This window comes from Zeus faber (assembly GCF_960531495.2).
Source record: "Zeus faber genome assembly, chromosome: 10".
NCBI lineage: Eukaryota > Metazoa > Chordata > Actinopteri > Zeiformes > Zeidae > Zeus > Zeus faber.
Window position 1 is genome coordinate 11298121 of NC_137199.1, and position 25000 is coordinate 11323120.

The window sequence follows — 25000 nt, forward strand, 5'->3', positions numbered from 1 at the left end:
TTAAATAACATATGATGTGTTATAGATGCAAGCTCATGACGTTTTACCAATAAAGATATACTATTTATGTATTTATAAATAAATACATAAATGCATGTATTATATTATTGATGGCCATGGCAATCATTAAAACAGACATTTCTTTTAGTACATCCATGAGCCACATCTGTGCTATTTTATGGAGTAGTGTCATGTGTTGATACTTAAAGCACTGGAAAATAAAAAAGAAAAGTGGTTCATAAAACAACCTATTAACATTTAATGTCAATATAACATTACAATAATAAAATATAGAACAATATTAAGGTTAATGTAGATTTAGCCTTTATAGAAAGCGTCACAATAAATTCTTCCATGTTTTGCTGCTTACAATTCATTTGTCTGGTCATTAAAATATTGAAATGTTCAACACATCTTCAACGGAGCCAGTGTTTTTCTTTTTTTTCATCAACTCTTCATGGCCAGTTCACAAACAATTTCAATTTGCTCTGTAAGCATTTGGGAATTACGCAATGAAAACATTTCCACCGCTGCCAATGAGACAGAACTTGGGTTTGTCAATACCATTTGGCATGCGTCGCGCAAATATTAGAAAAAGGCTTTGGCCACAATTTGAGCATCTTCTTTTAAACACATATTGGAGGATTACCCAAAGTAAACTCCGAAAAAATGAGTCCCAGTCCCGGCGTCGGTCCTATAATTTTGTACCGATGCTGGGCCTGGGACTCGTTTTTCAGAGTTTACTTTCAGTAATCCTCCAATATGTGTTGAAAAGAAGATGCTCAAATTCTTCCAAATAATAATAATAATTTTATAATACTTTATTATGGCCTGCCCTACGCATACAGCTCTCCCTATCCTCTGAGCAGGGGTATCACTTCACTAGGGAAGTGTGATCATAGTCACACTTGGTGGCTGGAGAGAGAGAAAATGAGAGAAAGAGAGAGAGAGAGAGAGAGAGAGATTAACACTATAAACACACTTCATTTGTAACAGAGACGGGGCCAGGTAGCTGTCATCTGAATACATCACCAGGATGCTCATCACGGCTTCGATTATTGCCCGACTGCCACCACTGAAAGGCTGAAGAGCGCCATGTTTATTAGTCCAGGCGGCATTTTAATTATCATTCTGACACCGGGGTTTGGTTTTCAGAACCCAGGGCAAAACAAGGGGGACCTTTATTTTCTAGGAGTCCAACGTGCGTTTTTTTCTACGATGGAAATAAAATCTCAATATATTTAGAAGTTATTTAAAAATGTCCCATACACAGTAGATTCATATTACAGACTTTCATTTTATTTGAATGTAAAATCGAGTGTCAAAACCATATTTAATGAGCATTTGGTTATACAAAACCAAAATTGTATTATTTGTATAATATTATATTTGAAATTATTTTTAGCTCATTTGCAGGGATGTTAGCAGAAGGTACATTATTCACTACAACTCAAACAAGTAACTTTAAGCTGTTAATTTAAAGGGGACCTATTTTGCTTTTCCTTATTTTCTGTCATATATAGAATATATAACCCTGTCTCAGAACTAGGGGCTTGGCTGCTCATTCACAATTTAAACTAGAGAAACTGAAATAGCCCCTTGGAATAGATCGTTTGGAACAGTCTGGGTTTAGAGGCATGTCACAATGTCTCAAATGCATAATCTGAGTGGTATTTTCAGTAAAATACGCCAAAAACATGTTTTGGGGATCTCAGAGACCTATATTAACATGAAAAGGAGCATAATAGCTCCCCTTTAAACACATGAAGAGAATAGCGCAATAAATTATTTGGCAACATAGAAATAGTACAAATCATTTGAAATAGGACAATGTGGCAATACCTGTTGGGCTGTGGGTCGGTTTGTGACTATAAATGTAGCTGATATATTTCCGTTGAAAAAAAGAATACATAAATAAGTACAACTTTTAAAATGTGGGGAACTGTTTTTCTTTTTCATTTGAAATTTGCAACTTTACCCGTTAATAGCTCTCCCAGATCAGATTGATGACGAGGTTATTGGTAGATTAGAATGTCGTTGTGTCCTTCGATCTGAGTGTGTGTGGTGTGTGTGTGTGTTAGTGTGTGTGTGTGTGGGTGTGTGTGTTTGTGTGTGTGTGTGTGTGTGTGTGTGTGTGTGTGTGTGTGTGTGTGTGCGTGTGTGTGTGTTGGACGCAGAAAGAGAGAGAATGGGGGTCCTGTGTGGCCCATCGATCCTCTTCATTTCCCATGCACCGGTTTGGAAAGGAGATCAATGGGCTTTTCCCTGTCATGTCGCTTCCGCTGCTCTCCATTAAGGACACGGCTGTTAATTGGACTTCTTTAGCCTATGGTTTCTGCGGCTATGTGTACGTGTGTGTATGTGTGTGGAAAACAATTCCTAATCCCGCCCGTGAAGTTCAACTAAAGTGTCACGTTGTGTGTTGCACTTCTGTGTGTGTGTGTGTGTGTGTGTGTGTGTATGTGTGTGTGCACGCGCCCATCTTCCCTCATTGATAGCCAAGCCTCCGGTTTGTCCGTGGGTCATTGAAAAACGTAAGCTTCTTGGCCAGACTTGGTCTTTCATCAATTGATTTGATTGAGGAAGTGAAGAAAGACCGAAATAAAAAACCTGGGAAACGAGTAGGAAGCGGACTTATCTAATGAATGAGTTGGAAGCTCCACATGTGTACGTGGAGACACACACACACACACACACACACACACACACACACACACACACACACACACACACACACACACACACACACACACACACAGAAGTGCAACACACAACGTGACACTCTAGTTGAACTTCACAGGCGGGATTAGGAATTGTTTTCCGTGGGAGTGATTCTTTGATGTCCTCCTTCAGACGGTGCTCCCCAACCCCCCCCGCCCCACACACATACAGGGGCGCCGCCAGGGATTTGGGGCCCCGTGAAAAGATATCACATTGGACCCCGCCACCCCAACCCTGCAACAAATGATGTAACCACACCTCTCCAGAACCAACTCCACCCATTCAGAGGAGTCAAATATTCACTACTCAATATTCACTGAGTCCCAGATGGTGAGCTATAAGAATATGTAATATTATCAGTTTGCAGACATGTGTGCATTCAATTGAGCATTCAGTGTAATTCACTATTTGATGCAAGAATATCTGATACACATAGTAAGTAATGAGCTAAAACGGCGTCATTCAGAGTGGAGCGCCATCTTTCCTCTGAATCCCTTCCATATAACTCGCTATCCGCAGCTTGTTTTACCGTCCCCTCAGTCTTCCACCTCCTGCAGCACTACACTCCTCTCGGACTAATCTGGATTTTAATTTTTTATTTTTTTGGACAAAGTATCAACAATTTTCTTTTTCATGGTAAAATAAAATAAAAAACTTCCCAGGGACCCACTGCAATTATGCCAAGGTTGAGAAAGTAGGGTAAGCCCTACTCCCAACCTTCTTCATTTGGGAGTCGGGCTGGTTCATTGGGTGGGGTGTAGCGATGGGGGGGACAGGGTATCTGGGCCAGCCAACAGGCAGCGACAACTGATTTAGTATGAATCCTATGCTAAAAGTTTGCCTGTATTGATCACATTTCAGCTAAAGTGAACTCGCTGGACAGGTGGGGTCCCTGTAGGGAGTTGGTGAGTTGAGGCCGTTGCTTGGGGGATTCTATATTTTGAGTTGTTACTATCGATGCTGTGAAGTCCAGTCCAGTCAGCCCGTGAGGGGGGCCTTCTTCGGGGCCCCGATCACACACACACACACACACACACACACACACACACACACACACACACACACACACACACACACACACACACACACACACACACACACACACACACACACACACACACACACACACGTTCATAAAATATATGAAAAGGTGGGAAACAAAGAGAGTTGATGAGAAAAAACTGACTATTACATTTGAAATGTTTATAATGTTTCTTTCTTTTGGAGTGCCGTGCGCTTCAAAGAGCATCCTATCAAATGAACGCCGCCGTGCGGGGATATGATGTCCTCCGCGTTCATGACGTTCACAACGACAAACTAAAAATAGAGGTGTTCCAAACCCCTGAAAAATGCACAGAGGTACAAATAAATACCCGTCACATTGTTTTTAGAGAACCGCAAGCTGGAAGAGTGCAGAGAAAGAAGCAGATGGATACAAAAAAAAAAAATAATAATAATAATAAAATGCAAAGGAAGTTTGAAAGGGGAGAAGAGCCATGAGAGATGGAGATAATCCGGGAAAATAGAAAGTGTATTCGATTAGATCCGATTTGAAATGTTGGGGAGTAAAAGTCGGTAAAACCGAATAAACTTAAGTACAAATACTTGAAAGATGTAATTGTGGTGTGGGGGTGGTGTGGTTTAAGCAGCCACACCTGTCTTGGGTCTAGGTAATTGGGCCTGGGACCAGGGTGGCTGTACGCCTGTTGCTCGTTAGAGTAATCAAGTGAGCAACAGGTAAAACCCCCATCCCCACACACACACACACGAGAGCAGCCCCTGGTCGTTTCTCAATACCAAGTACGCAAAGTCTGGACTTGCGGACTTGGTAGTGCAGACTTGGCAAGTTCGACTCGGGAGTACAGCCTCCGGGGGACGGGAGGACGCAGGACGGTCATTCTGCGAAGTGCATCCTGGGATACTTGGCTGTCCCAAGTCCACACAAGTCACCACCGATGCATCCTCGATAAAATGGGCGGAGCAAGTCCACATCCGGGCATTTGGACTGGACTTGGCTTGATGCGGACTTTGAATTGGAACAGTACTTGGGCTGCGACTGATGGCGTTTCACAAGTCCACAAGAACACAAGTACAGACAAGAACGCAGATTAGATCATCGATTACTCTAACGAGCAACAGGCGTACAGCCACCCTGGTCCCAGGCCCACCTAGACCCAAGACAGGTGTGGCTGCTTAAACCACACCACCCCAACACCACAGTAATAAAGTACAGTAATAAAGTAATAAAGCACTTCTACTTGTACTTCCACTACTTTCTCTGCCTCCCTCAGAAATGTGATCAGGCAATAGGGGGGGGGGGGCATGGAGAGACAGCAGGAGAGGGGAGTATTTGAAACGTTTCAAACTACATGAGACAAACCGCTGGATAAACAGAAATAAATGGATAGACCAATAAATAAATAAATAAGGCAATACATTTCTTTATAAATAAACGTGGGCTCCCTCCCACGCGTGGCATCCAAGTGGCTTTCTTCTTGAAAGTTTTGCCTCACGCATTTCAGGAAGCGTTGCTCCCTGTCTCTCACTCGCGCTCTCTCTCTCTCTCTCTCTCTCTCTATGTCTCTATGACACAGAGCTCTCTCCAATGCATTTATTCTCACCGAAGAGGCCAAATGATTTGAATGATCAGAAATTGCCATATCTCTATTTGATATCTCTCGAATTCTCTCTTTTATATGATGTATTATTTATATATAATTATACATCATTTGAATGAGTAAACCACTTTGCTACCTAGTGTACTACAGTAGTAGGAGTACATTCCCTTTCTTTTTTCACCTGTGCTGTCAGCATGCTGGGCATACAACACAGAGTATTTGTGCCATTGCATCCAGGACAGAGTTCAATTTCTCAACCTGCAATACCACTTTTTATTAATTCTTTAATCGTCAAGAACTGCTGCAACAACTCTGTCCTGTGGACGACCTGTGGCATGACAAGAGCACAGCTTTTCGTGACACAGAACCATAACCAATCCCCCTCTTTGGACCACTCGGCTGGATTTCAAAAGATTATATTATAATATTATAATATATTATCAAAAAAATTTAAATCTGGATTTATATTTATATATCAAAGTCAGGGACACAATCAATCAAACTGCTAATTTATTGTATTAAATAATTTCAATGTACATTTGAGTTAAATTTTTTTGCATGAGCACTAATCTCATCAAAAAAGGTACAATAGCATTTCTACACCGTATTATAGTCTCTGTTATATCAGGGCACTAGGTATGAAAAACTACTTTTAATTTCAAAACTTTAAGTGCGTTTAAGTGAAACTACTCTTACTTAACTAGAAGTACTTCTTCCACCATGGTTGTTTGCCTGCACCTGCTCGACGCTCAGAGTGGCTGCTTGCACAGTGAGTTGCAATATAAGTCGAAAGCAAACGGCAGCACGCACGCACGCACACCCACACGCACGCACGCACGCACACCCACACGCACGCACACCCACACGCACGCACGCACGCACGCACGCACACCCACACGCACGCACGCACACCCACACGCACGCACGCACACCCACACGCACGCACGCACGCACACCCACATGCACGCACGCGCACCCACACGCACACACACACTAAGATGGAACAGCACTCTCACCACAGGTTTAATTTGCAAAGATTAAAGTCTGCAGTGAGTTTCCAAACAGACCTGGGAGAGTGCGCTGATGTTTGGCAAAGTTTTATTTTTTTATTTTTTGGCCTGGGGCATACTGCTTGCTGCACCACACGCACTTACATGCACACACACACACACACACACACACACACACACACACAATGACATATGACATCAGATATAGCCTGATGAGATGATAAGAAGGAGCCCCTTCTGAGCCAAGGGCTTACCTGAAACACTCACACATGCACAAACACCCGTGCGCGCACACACACACGCACGCACGCACACACACACACACACACACACACACACACACACACACACACACACAAAGGCAAATGAAATCTCATCATATTCAGATAGAGAAGAGAGGATTACTCGGGGTTGATTGCTGTGTGAGCACATGCAGAATGGGGATTGAATTCTCATTCTGTTTGTGTGCGTGTGTGAGTGTGTGCCTGTGTGCATCTCTGAGTGTGCTCGTCGGTGTTCCTCTTTGACCTCTGTGTGACTTCTACCACATTTTCCAACTCCCATTGAACCCATGGAGTATTTTGAAAAAAAAAAAAAAAAAGTTTTTTCAGGAACATGCAATCTGCCTGAGGAAGCTACCTGTAACCGTCGGTTACGTCATCACCAGGGCCGCAGGAACGTATTTTATTTGAGGGCTGCTGCCGAATATACGAGGTACAAACAACATCCACTCCCTGTCAGCAACAAAAAGCACCCAGGTGCCGTGAGCTCTCAGTCTGGGTAGGCAGCACAAAAAAGAAAAAAGAAAGAAATATATACATATATATATATATATATATATATATATATATATACAGTATATATATATGGATTTATTTTATTTAGTTATGTAGCATCATTGTCCAATCGCTGGCAATTCATTTATTCATCCTGTTATAGATTCTGCATCAAACAATGCAGGTCAATACACAGACACAGACCACCACAGTGGTAGTCAAATGCTGGTGTCGGCACCAATAATAAAAACAACAACGCAACATTGACCATAAGACCAGTAGTAGTGTGATGTAGAGGTCTTCCCCGGTCGACCAGCACCCTACCACCAGAACAACAACCCGGGACCCGCTCCCTGTTAGGGTCCACGTTTTACGTTTTTATCACCTCGGCATTGCATTGGGTTGGTTCTGTTATATCTGTTTTGGAACCTGTGAAGACCTCCAGTCTGGTGATGGCGCACCAATAATGACCACAACAATGCTGTACGTACGTCACCCATAGCAGCCGGTCCTTCTTGGTGTTCCACTCGGTTGAAAATTTTCATTTTCATTTTCACACCATAATTAGCGTGTCGACCCGGGTCTTATAAAACAAAATGGAACATTCAACCGCCTTTACACTTACGATGTTCATGAGCGTGAGCAGGTACTTCTGGACATGCTCCTTGCCGTGGAACTGGACCACGGAGTCGTCGACGCCCAGCAGCACCTCGATGTTGTAGGCCCGGTCCAGGCTCTGCCGGCGGGCGCGCCCGGCCCGGCTCTGGTTGATGCTCTGCTCCACGCCGCGGTACAGGGACTCCAGGTCCATCAGGCCACCCAGGTCGGCATCTGCAAGCAGGGGGGGACAAGGACTTGTCACGCATATGCACACAGCGTTGGAAATTAACTCTTGTGTTGCAAGATCAAAGTTGCAAGGCCGTGCAAATTCATCAGTTCCAGCCAGGATTGCAGGAACAAGCTCAAATTTCACGCTGAAAGAGCCATTAGCCGACCATGAACATGAGCAGTTATACACGTTGGTGTCGATTTAAGTGGTTTTTAATGGTTAACAGGACAGTGGTGTGCTGTGGCATTATTTCATTGGAAAAACTGTGCTGTGGCAGGAAAAAGATTGAAAACCCCTGAATTATATAATCCAATTAATCCATGCAATCTAATATATCCATGAAAGCAAGAAAATCTCAGTTGGTTATTTTGGAGTGTTTTTTGGAGTGTCACATTGATGACGACCTCATGAGACTATGCTGGTGTGTGTGTCTGTGAGTGTGTGAATACACAACAACCTTAATAGGACATTCAGATTGTGAAGACACATTCAGTGTCCTCGTAATCCAAAAGGCTTTGATGCAGTTTTTTACAAGTTGATGTAATTTTTTTCTATATTATACCCATTTTAACACCTGCTTTGCTGTAATGATCCAACATTTTTTTTTTTATTATGTTTTGCTGTTTTAAGTCGACATAATCCCAATTAATGTTCTTTTCAAAGCGTTTTCTACATGTCCCTATCCACCGCCTATACCTGAATCTTTGGGTGTGTTTGTGCGTGTGTGTGTGTGTGTGTGCGCGCGCGGTGCTCAAACATCGCACGCCTCTGTCTCCACGTCGTCTTCTGTTCCGCTGCCAAGACACCAGTGGAGAGAACTGAGCATGTGTGGCAACTAACTGTTGGTAGCGGCGGCGGCGGTGGCGGCTATCCTTCACAGCTCCTCTTCTAATCAACCAAATATTTCTACTCCCATCTGAATAAAAGCAGCAGATGGTGCTCGCTAAACACATGGATTAAGACGGCTCTGGCACACAGGGAGCTGCCCCTCCGTTCTTCTCCTGGCTCCCGCCTCAGTAGAAAATGTACAAAAACACACATTACTCATGGAGGTCCACCTTACAAACTCTGCACATATCAAACGAAACTTTGACGCGACGCAGAAAAAAATAATGACTGATAATGACTGTAGAAATGTAGACTTGCTACTTTAGGAGGAATGCAGTGCGGCATGTTGGCGTTCTCCAGCGGATTGATATATCTGAGCGTAACATTTTCGAGAAGGACACGGGGGATTGCGATAAATACGTAACTCTGGTTCCTAAATGAGTGTGTCAGGGTTTTCGGGGGCGTCACGCTGTGGCTTAGATTTTTTCTTGTTATTTTTTTTTATTTGTTTAACGGTACAAAAACCCAAGTCTGTGGGAGATAAATTGGTGCTGTCTTTCGGAGCCAAGGCTATCTTTTCACTTCTTTTACTCCCTCTCTCTCTCCCTCACCCGGCTGGTTCTCTGCGAAGGCGCTGTGTGGCCTTGCTGCTACGGAAGCCGCGGAAGGCCAGGAAGCACGCAATCGTGAACGTGGGGCTGTGGGAGGGGCGGGGGTCTCGGTGGGATCAACAAGCCCCATTTAAAATAAAAAAAAAAAACCCAAGGCTGACACGTCAGACAGCACAGAGCAAAGACAGAGACAGAGAGACGGAGTAGGACGCGGAGAGTGCGTACACTCCTAGCCAGGCCATGAATCTCAGTCTATGAAGGTATTATTATTTATCCCCCCCCCCCAAACATTCAAAGAGTAATTCGGCTGGAATAAACAGGCCAGTCGTGAACTACTGAGTCACACGCAAAGTCAAGTCAGTCTAGCGCACGCCGCGACGAACAGTTGGAGACCCACTGTTTTGACACGTCGACTCCGGCTGGGAGCAAATGTGTTGGGATGCCGGGAGAAAAGGAAGAGAACAAGATGCAAGAAAAGAGGAGACGGATTGCGACAGAGAGAGAGAGAGAGAGAGGTAGAGATGTGCCACCTTGTCTCCCAATCAGCAAGGGGCATCCTGCCTTCCTTGCTCCCTTCTTATGCAACGTTTCCAAGGCAACGGGGCTCATGGGTGAAACAATGTGCTGCATTGCTAATATTGGCTCCCGAGTCGCTAAGAGAGTGTTTTTTTTTTTTGTTTTTTTTTTGATTATGGATCTTGATTACGATTCCATAGATCCATATACCCCCATCCACCCCGGTGAGCGACAGAGTGCGACGGAGCCAGGCCTCACAACACGAGCCGAGGAAGACGGGAAGGACGGAGGAGTGGAGTGTGGGAGGGCGGGAGGTGAAAAACCGCGAGAGTTGGACGCAAGAGGTGAAAGCAGAAAGACAACGACACTGCAATTGCGAATAAAAAAAAATAACGCGTTAGCGTTTTGTCTTTGCACGCACGCGACGTGAGACGTCGGGGTCTACCTTATTAAGGGAACGAGCTGCGGAGGGGAATTAAGGAGGTGTCCTTCACAACAACCCCTGCCTGGCAGCCGAGCTACAGCCTCCTTTAACGAGCCTGATGTCATAACCACACCATCTGCTTTTAAAGTCCAGATATTTTTACCTCGGCTTACGTAATGTTAAGACAAAACAGTTAAAAACACCAACAAAGACGGTGTGAGGTCCTTACTTACAGCCCTGTGCCTCTCCCCCCCCCCAAAAAAAAATGTGTTGAAAAGAATTCGCAAATGAGAAAGAACTGTGGATGTTGTGTTAAATTTAGGAGCAAACAAGTATTGGAAATAAGCAGAGGGAGAGAGAGAGAGAGAGAGATGCAACCTTGAGGGAGCGGCGGCGGCGTAGTGGAAAGGTTTGAAAGGAGATCAGGCCCGCGTGGCGAGGACTTTTCTCTCGATTGTCACGACGCCATTGTCCTCTGAGCCGCGACTCTTTCTACCGCCGGAGCTCCTTTGAACAAAAAAAAGACAAACCCTCACCTCCCCGCCTCTCCTTCAACAAGGTGCGGGAGAGGCGGAGGAGGTGAGGCGCCGGCGCCTAGCCGCGGAGCCGAGCGCCAGAAGATCCTTGGACGCCGCAAGCATCACTTGATGCTTCTGCAGTGATGAACAACCACTAGAGTGGATGTACCTGTGTGTGTGTGCATGTGTGTGTGTGTGTGTGTGTGTGTGTGTGAGTGTGTGTGTTCAGGTAACGCCAAAAGTGCGTGGGTTTGACCTCATGTATCTCGTTTGTGAGAGCCGCCACATTATCCCTGTCCCCTCCCTGAAAAAAAGAAAAAGAAATCCCAGTAAAGCAATCCAGCCCTGATCCTTCCCCGACCTGCACACAAGGGATTGATTGTACCAATATCCACTTCTCCCCTGTTTTCCGAGCAGTGCGCTCCCTCCAACGGCACCCTCTATTTCTCGTTTTCTCCCTCCCTCTCCCTCTCCCTTCTGCTTCCCTCCCTCCAAGCGCCGGGGTTGATCATTTCTCAAGGCTCGCGGTGTTTCTGGCTGAAGCGCCGCAAGTTGAGGATCCACCTCTCCTCCCTGTGCTGACCTATCCAGCTGCAAAGGATCTTCCTCTTCCTCCTCCTCGTCACCCTCAGCATAACGACGAGAAATTCACTAGACCTCTTCTTGGAGATGAAAGGCTTGGAAGTACAGACCGCTTGACCGCCAAGGACAAGACACTTCCCGGGAGTCGCTTTGGACAAAAGCCTCCGAGCGTAGCCAAGCCGCCCGCTGCCTGTCGATACAGGTGACTTTCTGGCTGTACAAACTAAAATGCAGTGTGAGTTGCAGTTCTATTCCCACCCATCCCCGGTCCCCCTATACACACTCTATGTAAAATTTTATGCCCGTGCCATCAAATTTATTCGTCCACTATAAACTCCTCTCCCCCCTTCCGATCCTTCCAATCCCTCCCCAGCCAACCTCACCTTCACCTCCCCTTCATCTTCTCCACTGTCCCGCTGGCAACCGCTCCTCCCTAGTGTTCTCATTCAGGTGGGGGGGGGGGGGGGGTTACAGAGCGTGGCCTTATTAGGAAACAAAAGGTACTTTGTCTTTCAACCTTTTGCAAAATGTCAAGAATGTCTGGTCGCCCGCGGAACGGAATGGGAGTCCGGGAGGCGGAGGGGGGGGATGTGATGGTGGTGGTGGTGGTGGTGGTGGTGCTAGTGGTGGGTGGTTGGGGGGGGCTTGAGGGAAAGAGGCAGACATAAAGAGGCAGAGACATAAAAACAGAAAAGGTGGCGAGTGGCAGCGATGATTTAGGTCAGGTCCGGACCTAATACTAAGTGGTCGTCGGCGGCAGGGGGGGAAAAAAAAAAAAGTGTCCGTTTGGGGAGACAGGGCGTGGCAGGCTGCTCTGCTCTGCATTCTGGAGCGCGACGGTGTATCGAGCAGGTTTGACCTTATGCTAAAAGTCTGGTGAGCTTCCAGGCAGGCGAGCACGGGCGCTGCAGAGAGCTTGCTCTTCAACGCCACTGTGCCCATGAAGCGATGCGTAGTACGCAGCCTCATGCATAGTTATTGATGGAGCACTGCAGGGAGACCTGACGTGCGCAGAGGAACGCGCACGCACGCACGTGTGTATATCGCCACCGGTGCAGCGGCAGCTACACGGCCTTGAGGCAACGCATTATGGGTTGGCGCCCGGTGATATAATCTTATGAGAGACGGCTCAAGTGTTTCACTGTAAGTTACAACAAATAGCCTGTGCTGTCCCCAAGTAACGAAATTTACGGTCAAAAGTACCAAAAACACGGTTGAACAGTTGGAGCTTCCATGTTCAGAGAGCAACCAGCAACTGTGCACTACTCAATTTTACATTCACAATTTCATTCGAACAAGCTCAGATTAAAGCCAACAACAGTATCGTCTCGATTGCAGTTTGAGCCTGTCCGCTCGAACGTGGACTTATTTGCTTACGGACTCGCATCTTAAGCCCCCGTAGCTCGCGGCACGCACACTCCGTCTACCCGGCGACAGCTTTACGAGTTGTCAAGGTGATGGGTGGCGCGGCGGAGCTGACCGTCAACGCGGCCGGCAGCATCTGGGCATGTGCGAATGTGCCGCCCCTCCCTGGACGGCGTCCCTGTCCCCGCACTCGTTAATGCTTAAGAGTAATCCGCCATATGTCAGCCGCTGGTGAAATAGTGCCCGGCGACACGGAGCCGGCTCCGCTCCTCGTGCATTTATTTCTATTAATCATTCGGGGTCAGGAAACTGCAATCCGATTCTACCATGACCACAGTTCCCGTGAGAGAGCGATGATTGCTTATACAAGTATTGCGCTTATATATATATATATATATATATATATATATATATATTTATATTAACACTTTTGATATGACGATAGCGCCCTTTTCAATGCTGCATGAACTTTTCCTCTTTTAATCAGTAGGCAAGAGGATCGCCCAGCCTCACCTCAGCCGAATATGACAGTTCTCCTCGTGGTCTGTGGCGACGCCGAGACCTTTGGCTCTCCCCTCTTACATAACCGTCTTTCTGTCAGAGAGAGGGGAGGCTGTCGGCCGGCAGGGACGCGCCGCGCCGCACACCGATCCCGCCCCCCCACCCCCATTGCCGCCGCACTGCCCCTTCATTATCACGGGCAGTGATGACCGTAATGTATGCGCAAGCTCCCTACACGTTCGTAATGCAAAGTCCCGTAAATGAAATTAGCCGGTCCGACGTTTGAAACCAATCCAATTAAAGAACACGGCTTCCCACGCAAGGCGACGGCGGAAATCCGAGAGAGAGAGAGAGAGAGAGAGAGAGAGAGAGAGAGGGAGAGGGAGAGGGAGAGGGGCTGAGGATTGAACATTGAAATTCCTCATTCGTCATCATCGAGGAATCGTCGCGGCTTGGTTATCTCTCTCCGCCGTGCCGAATCACCGCGGCTATAAGGGCGGCCTTTTCCACCCGGGATTTACCGGAGTTAAACTCTTTACTCAAAGCGCAAACACACACACGGGGACAGACGCACACGTCTTGAAGTGAAGGCAAACCAAATCATGGTGGACCCACCGACGTAACGTGAACAGCGGAGATCCGGGTTGTTCTCCGTTGGCGACTCCTAGGAGACGGCTGTCGACCGCAGATCCTCGGCGTCCAAGACAGTAAAGCCCCACCGACACAGAGCTTACCACATGTCTCAGAGAGTGGTTTGCCGCCCCCCCCGCCTGTCCGTCTCTGGGCGAGCGAGACACTCATAAAGGTCTCTTATGAATTGAAGCGGCAGGAAAACATCAGGACAGAGCCCCGGCGCGGAGAAGGCGGGCGGTCCGCTGCGGATGAATGTTTAAAACTGCAGGCGCGGGCGACGCGCATCATCACATCATCCAAAGTGACGGAGCGAGAGAAAGTGTATGTGCGCCTGTAGCTTCTTTTACAAGACCCGCGCTGATCCCGGTCTTAGAGGAAGGCGCCGGTCGGACGTGGGAAGATGGGAGGACGGCCGGGGGAACCGGGCGCGAGAGGCTTTCGAGGCAGGTTCCGGCGGGCCGAGCTCCCGGGAAAACCTTGGCGGAGATCGCCCCAGCCCCGCCCTTTCTATTGCCACATCCCTTGCTCCCATTCTCCTGTCTTCTCTGCTTTCTCCCCCCTTTCAACATTCTCTATCTTTCTTCATTCTGAACTTGTCGCACGACGTTTCCTTATCTTGTCTCGGGATTCTCTTCGGCTTTCCCCCGTTTTTCCAAGGATTATACTGTTTATATTGCTCCGTCCGTCATTCCCTTCCCCTGATCCTTTCATCGTGCGGCCTCGACCTCTCTCCTCTCGGTTGCTGTCGCTCTTTCCTTCATCCTCTTTTTTTGCTTCCTGTTATTACCCATGCTCCTCCTCTTCCTTCCGCCCGGCCCCGTCCACCTGAGACGCTGACGCCACGGTCGGTCCGGCAGGGCACGACCGGTCCCACATCGGTCAGCCTGATGGGGGTGGGGGGTGGAGGTGGGGTGCGGGTGGACGACACAAAGGGCTGCGACGGTTGTCGGGCGTGGTTCGTATCGCCTCGGTATGAAGTCGTGATATCACACCACAGGACGCTAAAGCCCAGGAAACCAGAGCTTCAGCCACAATATTGCACTATCGTCCAGGAAACTCGAGTGTGTGAGTGAAAAGAACAATGTCTTTTGTGGGACGTACTACACGGTCACTTCCACTCCCACTCACCATTTCTGTGGTTGACGACACTTACTGTACATAGTAACGTCGCTCCTTTTGGAGTGACCCTCGTTGGTTGCCGTAGCAGCAAAGAAACGCCGTCAAAACGCATGGGAGACTCTTTTTAGCGCCGTGCATACCACAACATTTCACCTGATGTTGCATGTCGTCCTGGTACACGATTTGATGCACGCGATGGTTTCGGACTAAAAAAAAGCGTTCACGGACTAATTTGCCGTACAAAACAGGGTGTTCATGTGCAATTTCGGTCTCCGTATACTTGAAGGCAGGCTCCATTCCTGCTACCAGTCGAAGACGTCAACATGGAGACGGTTTTTCAACGCTACTTTTGAATGCCGTGCGTCTTTGCAATTTGTGGGGAAAAAGCTGGAGGCACCAGCCTCTCTCTCTCTCCCTCTCCCTCCATCTTACCGTCTCCCGCTCTCCTCCACTATAAACATTAATTTTCACCCTCCTCGAATCGAGATCAAAGTGTGCTGTGCACACCTGGATGACTTGACAACAGAAGATGGATCGGGGGGGGGGGGGGAGTAAAAGAGTAATGCCCACCACCACCAGCCGTGGGTGGGTGGGTGGGTGGAGGGGGCCGGGTACAGTCGGCGCAAGCAAGTGCTAATACGAGTGGCGGCTGGTGAGCGAACAGCCTACATGGCATGAGTGTCACCAGACTGGTTTAGAATCAGTGTCTCAATCACCGAACACGCCCCTTCTCTCCTCCACCCACACCCCCCTTTGTCCCCCACTGGGCTCACCCCTCTCTCCCCCCTCCCCCTCTCCTGTCCCCAGCTACTCTTTCTTGCTATCGTCTTTTTATTGGTCTTTCTCTCCTCTCCTCTATCCTTCATTTCCTCTCCTTTTCATTAAGCGCGCCTTTATACCTTCAAAAGGTTAGATACTTGCAGATAGAGGAAGAGGGGAGAGAGGCGGCAAAGAGAGAGAGCCTATCTAAAGGTGTGAGACAATATGTATGCAAATGCTCCCTCCAAGCAGCTCGACCACTGCGGAGCCGAAGCAAGAGGGAGCCTGCCGTCGGGCGGCGGGGGGGAGGATTTATCATCCAATATCACCTCATCATAGATCATAATGATCAACATACAGAGCCACACACAACATAACATACTTACACACCGCTCCCAACTCAGCTGCCTCAGCAATAAAGTAAATCAGTAGATATTGCGCTTCGGTGTCGTAAACAATCAAAATCCGTTAAACCCCGGAATGGGTTAATGCACAAGACAATCAGATGCAGGGAGCTCAGATGAGACACATCGAGTGCTTTGGCTTTTTGTGTCTAACGGAGAACCGTGGGCTCGGCCCACAAAGGCTCAGACTCCTGTGCAACCGCGCGCCGGCTCGAGCCAGACGGCGAATTAGCGAGACGGCGCGGTGTGTCTGTTACCTAATTGGCTGTGTTCCATAACAGAGTCCTTTACGGCAATTATCAGTTAGATTCAATTAAAAGTGCCATTCATCACCCCGCACTGAATCAGTACCAAACAACGTGCCCGTTGCAAAGAAGCAGAGCGTGATAACAATATAATCAAAACCATCTTCAGTTAGCAACCTTGGACGGAAAGGCATCTTGAGTCAATTTATGAGCTAAGGAAGAGAAACCTCCTTTAATTAGAGCTACCGGACAGGGAGAACTCTGTTTTACCGCCAACCTAGCACCTCTCCAGCGAGTTGACGACAGCGACGGCACTTGAGCAAACAGGAGTCTTCACAATGGAGCTGAGAAGAAACTTCCAAAGACATTACGGGGTCACGCGGACGCACCACGCCTCATTCCCGGTTCATCCACGCGCCCGTCTCTTACGCCTGCTCGCGCGGTAGGTTTGTATGCAACGCGCTCGCTTCCTCCCGCCGTCCATGCAGATGAAGTGCAGCACATCCGTCCACCTTCTCCAGCTCATCGCTCCCCCAGGAGACGCTTTGATGGCCCAGGATGAGACAGCGCAGGCCAGCCGCGAGGTTAATCAATGCAGCCTCTTCAGTAGAGGGGTAACCCTATACTCTGACAGGGAGGAATGGCGAGCTATATGTACTTCAGCGCCCCCCTCCCCCCTGCTCCTCCCTGCTAATGAAGCTTCCAGGTAATCAAATCAGTGTACATGCAGGCAGATGGCCAATCTGGAAAAGCACCACCCAATCCCTTCGGTTGCATCACGTACTGTAGCGGATTTCTGAAACGTACGGGTGAACTCCAGTCACATCCTCCCTCTCTTTCTTTTTCCCTGGGCGAGCAGTCCGAGCCTGCGTTCCGGTCAACACCACCCGAGGCCAGACCACGTCAAGCGCCAAGACGCACTGTGGAGATGGCAACTTCAACTCAAGGTCAGCGGTAATTCAGCTTTAGCATAGTCTAACGGCACTACGGCGGCATGCACTTCTCAGACGATTTATACTTATCTATTAAAAAAATAAAAAATAAAATGAACAAACTAGATTAAATTCCTCTCTTTTATGATTGATGCTCGCTAGAAAAAACACGTCATAAGCCCCAAACCAAGAATCGGCAAGCATATATATATATAGAGCTCCTTCGGACATTAATAACCACCGTTTTAATTGTCCATTTGGATTAGTTCTCACATCCTCCAGTATAATGTGGTTTTCAGGGTGTTGAGCACATCTTTTTTTCATCAAGAAGAGGCGACGTAGAAAGAAGGAATAACCGCACCAAGTTGATTGGGTTCCAGTGATTAGATCCATTACACACGTCAAATTGCAGCTTTGAAACCGGACTCGAGAGAAGAGAGAACAGTCCATATTAAAGAACTGCAACGCTGTAATACTGCTTTTTTTCTACTTTGTTCTCAACGTTTTGGAAGAGAGGAGAGTCCAAAATGTTATAGGGGTTAGGGTTAGGGTTAGGGTTTTCCAATTCAATATTGAATAATAATATGGACTGAGTTTAAAAAAAAAAAACACACACCTTAATTCAACAGAAAATTTGAGTTTCACTCTGGGAAAGATTAAAAAGTCACAGCTCCTCCAGAAATAAAACAGAAAAAAAGGGAAATTCCAGGAAAAAATGTTCAAGAAAAGGAGCTGCTCATTTAAATTCAGCATATTCATTCGATCAAGCGTATTTTGTTTCTTTTCCGGTATATGATTATTTGGGGATGTAATTGCTTACGGGATTAAGCCTTCTAAAAATAAACACAATAAATTACAATTATAATCCAAACATAATCTGTTGTTGTATTCATCGTGCATTAATTACCTTGCGTTCAACATGTCGGCGCTGTGAAAGGGAGCCAATTAAATAACTTGGCATCGTGCGAGAGCAACTGTTGGCAGCGATACTGGCGACTAACCCGGTGGGGTGAAATAGGCTGCTGTCTCCCATTAGTAGACTTAATAAAGGAGAGTTATATTAATAAAGGAATAGGGATATTATTTCTGCGGTGGCATTAAGACCTTTCCTCATTCTCCTCACTCGGCCGAGCATGTAATTCCCTCTTAATCCTGGACACCCCGACGGGAAGTGAGAGAAGGAACATCCCTACAACACGTTTATGGTAACTTATGAAACACGGAAATCCCTAGTGTCCACCCCATACACCCCCATCTATTATTTTGTGCGTTTCCTCGGTGTGTGTGTGTGTGTGTGTGTGTGTGTGTGTGTGTGTGTGTGTGTGTGTGTGTGTGAGTGTGATGCTGTTAGTCGGAATAGCCCTGTGTGGTGGAGCGGGCATAGACCGAGGAGTCACAATCCTCAACAGTATTCATTAAGTGAGTCCACGCAGCAGTGTGCACCCATTCAATGTTACACACACACACACACACACACACACACACACACACACACACACACACACACACACACACACACACACTATAGGCCTTCCTATCCAGAGTGATGTAATGAGATGTCTGCTGTTTCTCAACACAAACTTCTCATCCTTCACAGAGGAAAAGCCCAGTGACAGAGAGGAATACATGGAGATGAGCGGAGAGGAGAGCAGAGGAGAGGAGAGGAGAAAGGAGGGGAGGAGAGGAGAGGAGAGGAGAGGAGAGGCGAGGAGAGGAGAAAGGAGGGGAGGAGAGGAGAGGAGAGGAGAGGAGAAGGGGAGTGGAGGTAGAGGAACAGTTGAGAAGAAAGGAAGGGGATAAATAAGGGGAGAGGCCAGGATGAAAGGGGAGAGTCGAGCGGTGAGCGGAGGGGGAGCAGAGGCGATGGAGAGGAGAGGAAGAAAGAGGGAGAGGGAGAGAGGAGGGGGGTGATGCCATCCCTCTGTTCCTCTCTTCCTCCCGCTCTCTGTTTAAGAGTAATACGTCCCTATCTGTCTCAGTCCGATTGTAATGTAGTAGGTCTCACTACGCTGCACGAGGAAATTGCCTTAGAGTCCCTCAGCCCCTCTTCTGTGCCTGCACACACACACACACACACACACACACACACACACACACACACACACACACACACACACACACACACACACACACACACACATACAGTAAATACACACAAAGACACAAACATGATATACATAAATGGATGCACACACATGCACACAAACACGCATATACAAAGACACACACACACACAGACACACACATATGCATACAAACACACATATACAAAGACACACACACACACACACACACACCCACACACACAGACACACACACACGCACACCACACAGATTCAGTTAATACACACACACAGAGAAAAAAAAATACATAAATGGATGCACACACATGCGCACAAACACGCATATACAAAGACACACACATACATAGACACACACACATATACATAGACATACACACACACACACACACACACATCTACATAGACATACACACACATACACACACACACACACACACAGACACACGCACACACACAAACACACACACACCCACACACATAAACACACACACACACACACACACAGACATACAAACATAAATGGATGCACACACGCACGTACGCACGCACACACGCACGCACGCACACACACCCACACACACACACACACACTTGCATGAACCGGCTCTCATGGCGATGGCCCCAGTGACAGTACTTAAATATTAATGACCTGATTCTCTCTCATTAATAATAGCTGTAGCACTGATTGCTCTGTGAATAGCACTGTATGTGTGTGTGCGTATGTGTGTGTATGTGTATGTGTGTGTGTGTGTGTGTGTGTGTGTGTGTGTGGGTGTGTGTGTACGTGTGTGTGTGTGTGCGCGCGCGCGCGTGTGTGTGTGTGTGTGTGTGTATGTGTGCGAGAGAGAGAGAGAGAGAGAGAGAGAGAGAGAGAGAGAGAGAGCATGCGTTCCAGTGTGTCCAGTGTGTTTACATGCGGGTACATTTTGTCGTGTGCCCGCCGACAGTGTGTGAGGTGTGTGTTTGCTCTGTGCCTCAGTGAAACACAACACACTGACTTACTCTGAATAGAAGCTGCGTTGCATCAGCAGGAGCCCAAATTAAATTATATCAAATGACATCTTCACAAGAACGACCGAATGGAAGTCTCCATTAATTATCCCTCACCGTCCTAACAAAGACACATAGTAATAGTATCATCAGTCAGATCGTGTGTGTGTTTGGGTGTGTGTGTGTGTGTGTGTGTGTGTGTGTGTGTGTGAGCAGTGTGTGTGTGATGAGGAAGTGTCTGGCTGCCGTGAATAGTAAAGATCGGAGCAGGTACAGTATGACCAGAGCAGAGTGATACATTTATGATGGAATAACATCTTTTAATGTCATGTCATCGTCGTGGTGGACCATACTTTACTGTACATATGCAGTAGGCCAAAGTGATGCAACAGGCTGCAAAAAGTTATTACATAGTTATTAGATGTTATTACATAATTATTACCTAGCTATTACATGGCAATTACATAATGGTGATTCATCCGTCAAATTGAGTAAAATTCCCTAAGTGTGAATTTCCCCAGTGGTTTCCTCCCCTCCCACACCCACCCGTCGCCTAACTCTAGTTATAAGTACATAACTGACAATGAATGGGAGGGTGGATGTGTGGGGGTGTGTGGGGGGTGGTCAGTGGGCAAGGGAATGAGTGATGAGTCAGCATTCGCGAATGACGGCGGCACACCCAAGGGACTAAGTTCTACGACGATTATGAATTATTAACCTTAAACGTCCGGCGGTGAATTTAAATATATGGCGTGAGACGGCGTGAAACCGCCGCGCTAACCACGATAGCAGAGCTATGTTCCGGAGAGTCGTGAAAAAAAACAAAAAACCTTGATTTGTCTGCCTTCCCACTGAGTTATATCCCCACGCGCTTTTGCACGTGGGCAAGCTCGCGGAGCCCAACTGGAACGCACATTTCACGTCGCCTGATGAATTACACCGAGCTGTATTGAGACAGGGAGAGAGAGAGAGAGAAAGACAGAGAGAGAGAGAGAGAGAGAGAGAGAGAGAGAGAGAGAGAGAGAGAGAGAGAGAGAGGGAGAGGGACGTAATCAGTGTTTCTGTAGATTGTAAAGTTTCAGGGTCGCTGAGCATGTGAGAAAAGAAGCACGGACGCACAAATTAAAACGCATAGACACACATACCAACACTCACACATTCACGCACGCACGCGCACGCACACACACACACACACACACACACACACACACACACACACACACACACACACACACAGCTTCCGAATCTCCCTCTAACTCACTGTCTCCATCAAGAGACAAGCAGGTCCCACACCATTCTCCATATTGCACACACACACACACACACACACACACACACACACACATACATACACACACACACACACACACACACACATACACACACACACACACTTGCACGCACAGCATCTATAAGGACCAACTGCAAAAAAACATGGTATACGGGACACTGATTCAGGTTAACAGAGCTTTAAAAACAAGATTAGTTAAAATTATGTAGATTTAGCACAGCACAGAGCCTATTAAATATGCAAATAAAATGTTTAAAAATAACTTACAAACAGCATTAATGAATCACTTGCATTATGAGGACACATTTAGGGTCCTCATAATATGAGAGGCCTTTAATGCTGTTTGTAAGTCACTTTTGGTGCGTTTCTGGGTATTTTGTCCTTTCAAACCTCATATGTGCCGTATATGTCCCTCAGCCCCTCTTCTGTGAGCGCGTGCGCACACACACACACACACACACACACACACACACACACACACACACACACACACACACACACACACACAGACACACACACATCCATTGGCCCCTCGACCCCGCTGCAGGAGTCTGACATCAGCTTACCATGCCCCCCCAGCCCAAACCGCCACCGCCACCACACATCACTGGACCCCTACCCCCACCCCCTCACCCCAACCTCCCCTCTCCCCAGGTCTGTGGCCGAGCCGCGGCTTGAAAATCCTCTTATTAGCGGCAGACTAATGTCTACTCCGGTTTCCTGGGACACCGCGGCTGCCCCCTGGTTTAATTGGCAGACTCTATTAATATTTCAGTCATTTAAATACAGCGCCATCACCTTTTCCCCGCGCGCCTTCCTCCCAACCCACCAGCTCCATCGCTCCATCTCCATCGCTCGTTCGTCCGACAACAGGGACGAGGGAATCTGCAGATTCCAAAATTTGATCTTTCTTGTTGGGAATTTGGGCACAATTTGCCAAAAATACCAACAACTGTGAATACCCAGAACACCTTCATGTGGATGGAATAGGTCACAGTCATTAGAATGGAACAATCTCAATTTTCCTGCAATGTTGAAGTTGAACGCCCGTAGGCCGCCATGAGGGGGCGTTTGTCTCAGGTTGGAAGTCACGTGCCAAAGGTCCCGCATCACAGGGGACATTTGCAGACGTCAAGAGCAACAGGGAAGACCTGAGAAGGCTTCTAACTTCCACTCGGAAACAAGAAGTGGGAAAAAAAACCTCAACTTGAACAACGTTAAGAGTAAGTTGTCCATGAATTCGGATGGATGCATAATAACAGTACGACCTGCACGACCTGCCGAGATGCTTGCCAGAGACGCACACGCACACGCACACGCACACGCACACGCACACGCACACACACAGACACACACACACACACACACACACACACACACACACACACACACACACACACACCGAAACACCTGGCTACCCTGGGGCTACCTCCAGGACAGAAGGGGTGAGGGGAGTCAAAAATAAGGAGTGGGTAGGACGCCTTGGAGGAAGGTGAGGAGCGGAGCAGGAGTAGGGGGAGGAGGAGGAGGAGAAGAGAGAAGGAGGGAAGAGGAGAAGGGAGGAGGAGGGAGGGGAGGAGGGGAGAGGGCAGATACTCTGTTGTGTATCCTATCTCCTATCGTCTCCCAGGACATGTTCGTTCGGTTTTAACGAACAGCACAAGAACAGTAAATAACACCCGCCAAAAAACAAAATTGCTAATAGTTTAACCAATCTCAAGGGGTTTTCATTTGAAATAAAAACATTTAGAAAGGGATTTCGGTGAGAATTAGCTGGAAAACGAACATGCAGATACTCTCTTCTCCCTCGTTCTCGGACAAAAGCAGCTCATTTGGAAGAAAGCCCATCTGTGAAATGCACACACCGAGTTTTTAGACACACTTACACCCAGACACGCTCACACCCACACACACACACACACAAACAGACAAACACACACACACACACACACACACACACACACACATTAAAGGTGTATCATTACGAGCAGGTATCTCATTATTCGGATGGCAGTGGCGATATTTACCGCCTCTTTATTGTGGTCGAGTTTGAGGGTCCTAACAGTGGAATGTGCCATTTTACCTCCACGTAGCAATTTCACCTCCATTTCCAAACAACCTACTGAGCTACAGTAGGTTTAAATGCTCACATACATTAATAGCTTTTTCTTTTGTTTTGTTTTGTTTTTGCATCGCGGGTCGTCAAAGTTTGACGGTCGCTTAGTGTATATTTTAGTGACCATACTGGTGTTTAAGCTTCATTTTTTTTTCCCTGTGAATGGTGTTAAGAAACCTTCACTACCGCCATTAAACGGAGTTCAATTTGCCTCAGGTTGGAACAAAGAGTGATTCTTTTATTTTATTGACGACAATCTGTTTGTTTTTGTGTCTCTGTTCATTTATTTATTTTTGCATCGGGCGTCATGCCAAGAATTTGCCGTATATTGATCATGCGGATCCCTGTTTAGCTGTGGCGGTATTAAAGCCAGTCAATACCGCCGTCCACCACCGTGGGCTGGAACTCCTCTGACTGACGTGCGGATTTCCGCATTAATCCGAAGCTTAATTTCCCTCGCCTCATTACGGCGCGCTCCAAATTGTTTTCTGAATACTAACGTGAGCCGAGTTAGTGGAATCAATCGCATCGCGTCAGCACCAAAAAGTCAGCAGAAGTGCTGTTCAAATTCGCTAGCGCTGAGTTTGAATATGCCCCGGTTTGACATTTTGCTGGAATCTATATCTGACAGAGCCCTATCTCGACGTCAACATTTGTCGATACTGTATGTCGCACAGCGCTCAGCGTGGAGTACTTGAAAGATCAGAATGAAAAAATATATAGTTGAATTTCAGCATGAGATATATATATATATATATATATAATAATGGTGATTGTGACAAATCTCCAGCGCTCCAGTGGCAATGCGGGCAAAACTTTAACTGTTTGTGAAAAATAATAATTCTTAAGTATTTTCTTTCTCAAAGTTGCGTTTTGGAAAGTATCTAACGTAGTAGTCTTTGGAAGGGTATTTTGTGGCGGAGTTTGACATTTAACCAGAAAACTGTTGGTTTTCGTTAACCTTTAAAAAGTGCTATAAAGGCAGTTAGCAGGCAAAGGGATGTGATCTGACAGCTCCCTACTCCTGCCAGCCACAGCATCTGTGTGTGTGTGTGTGTGTGTGTGTGTGTGTGTGTGTGTGTGTGTGTGTGTGTGTGTGGGTGCACGTGTGTGTGTGTGTGTGTGTGT

The 25000-nt window shown here is 47.1% G+C and overlaps 1 protein-coding gene across 1 annotated transcript in view; it reads right to left on the bottom strand.

Moving 5' to 3' along the window:
- LOC307235580 (A disintegrin and metalloproteinase with thrombospondin motifs 2-like) overlaps positions 1-25000 on the bottom strand; it is a 130178-nt gene that overhangs the window by 30698 nt on the left and 74480 nt on the right. Inside the window, exon 4 of the mRNA XM_080007710.1 lies at positions 7751-7956. Within this exon, the coding sequence (XP_079863836.1) occupies positions 7751-7956 (206 nt within the window). The remainder of the gene's footprint in view (positions 1-7750; positions 7957-25000) is intronic.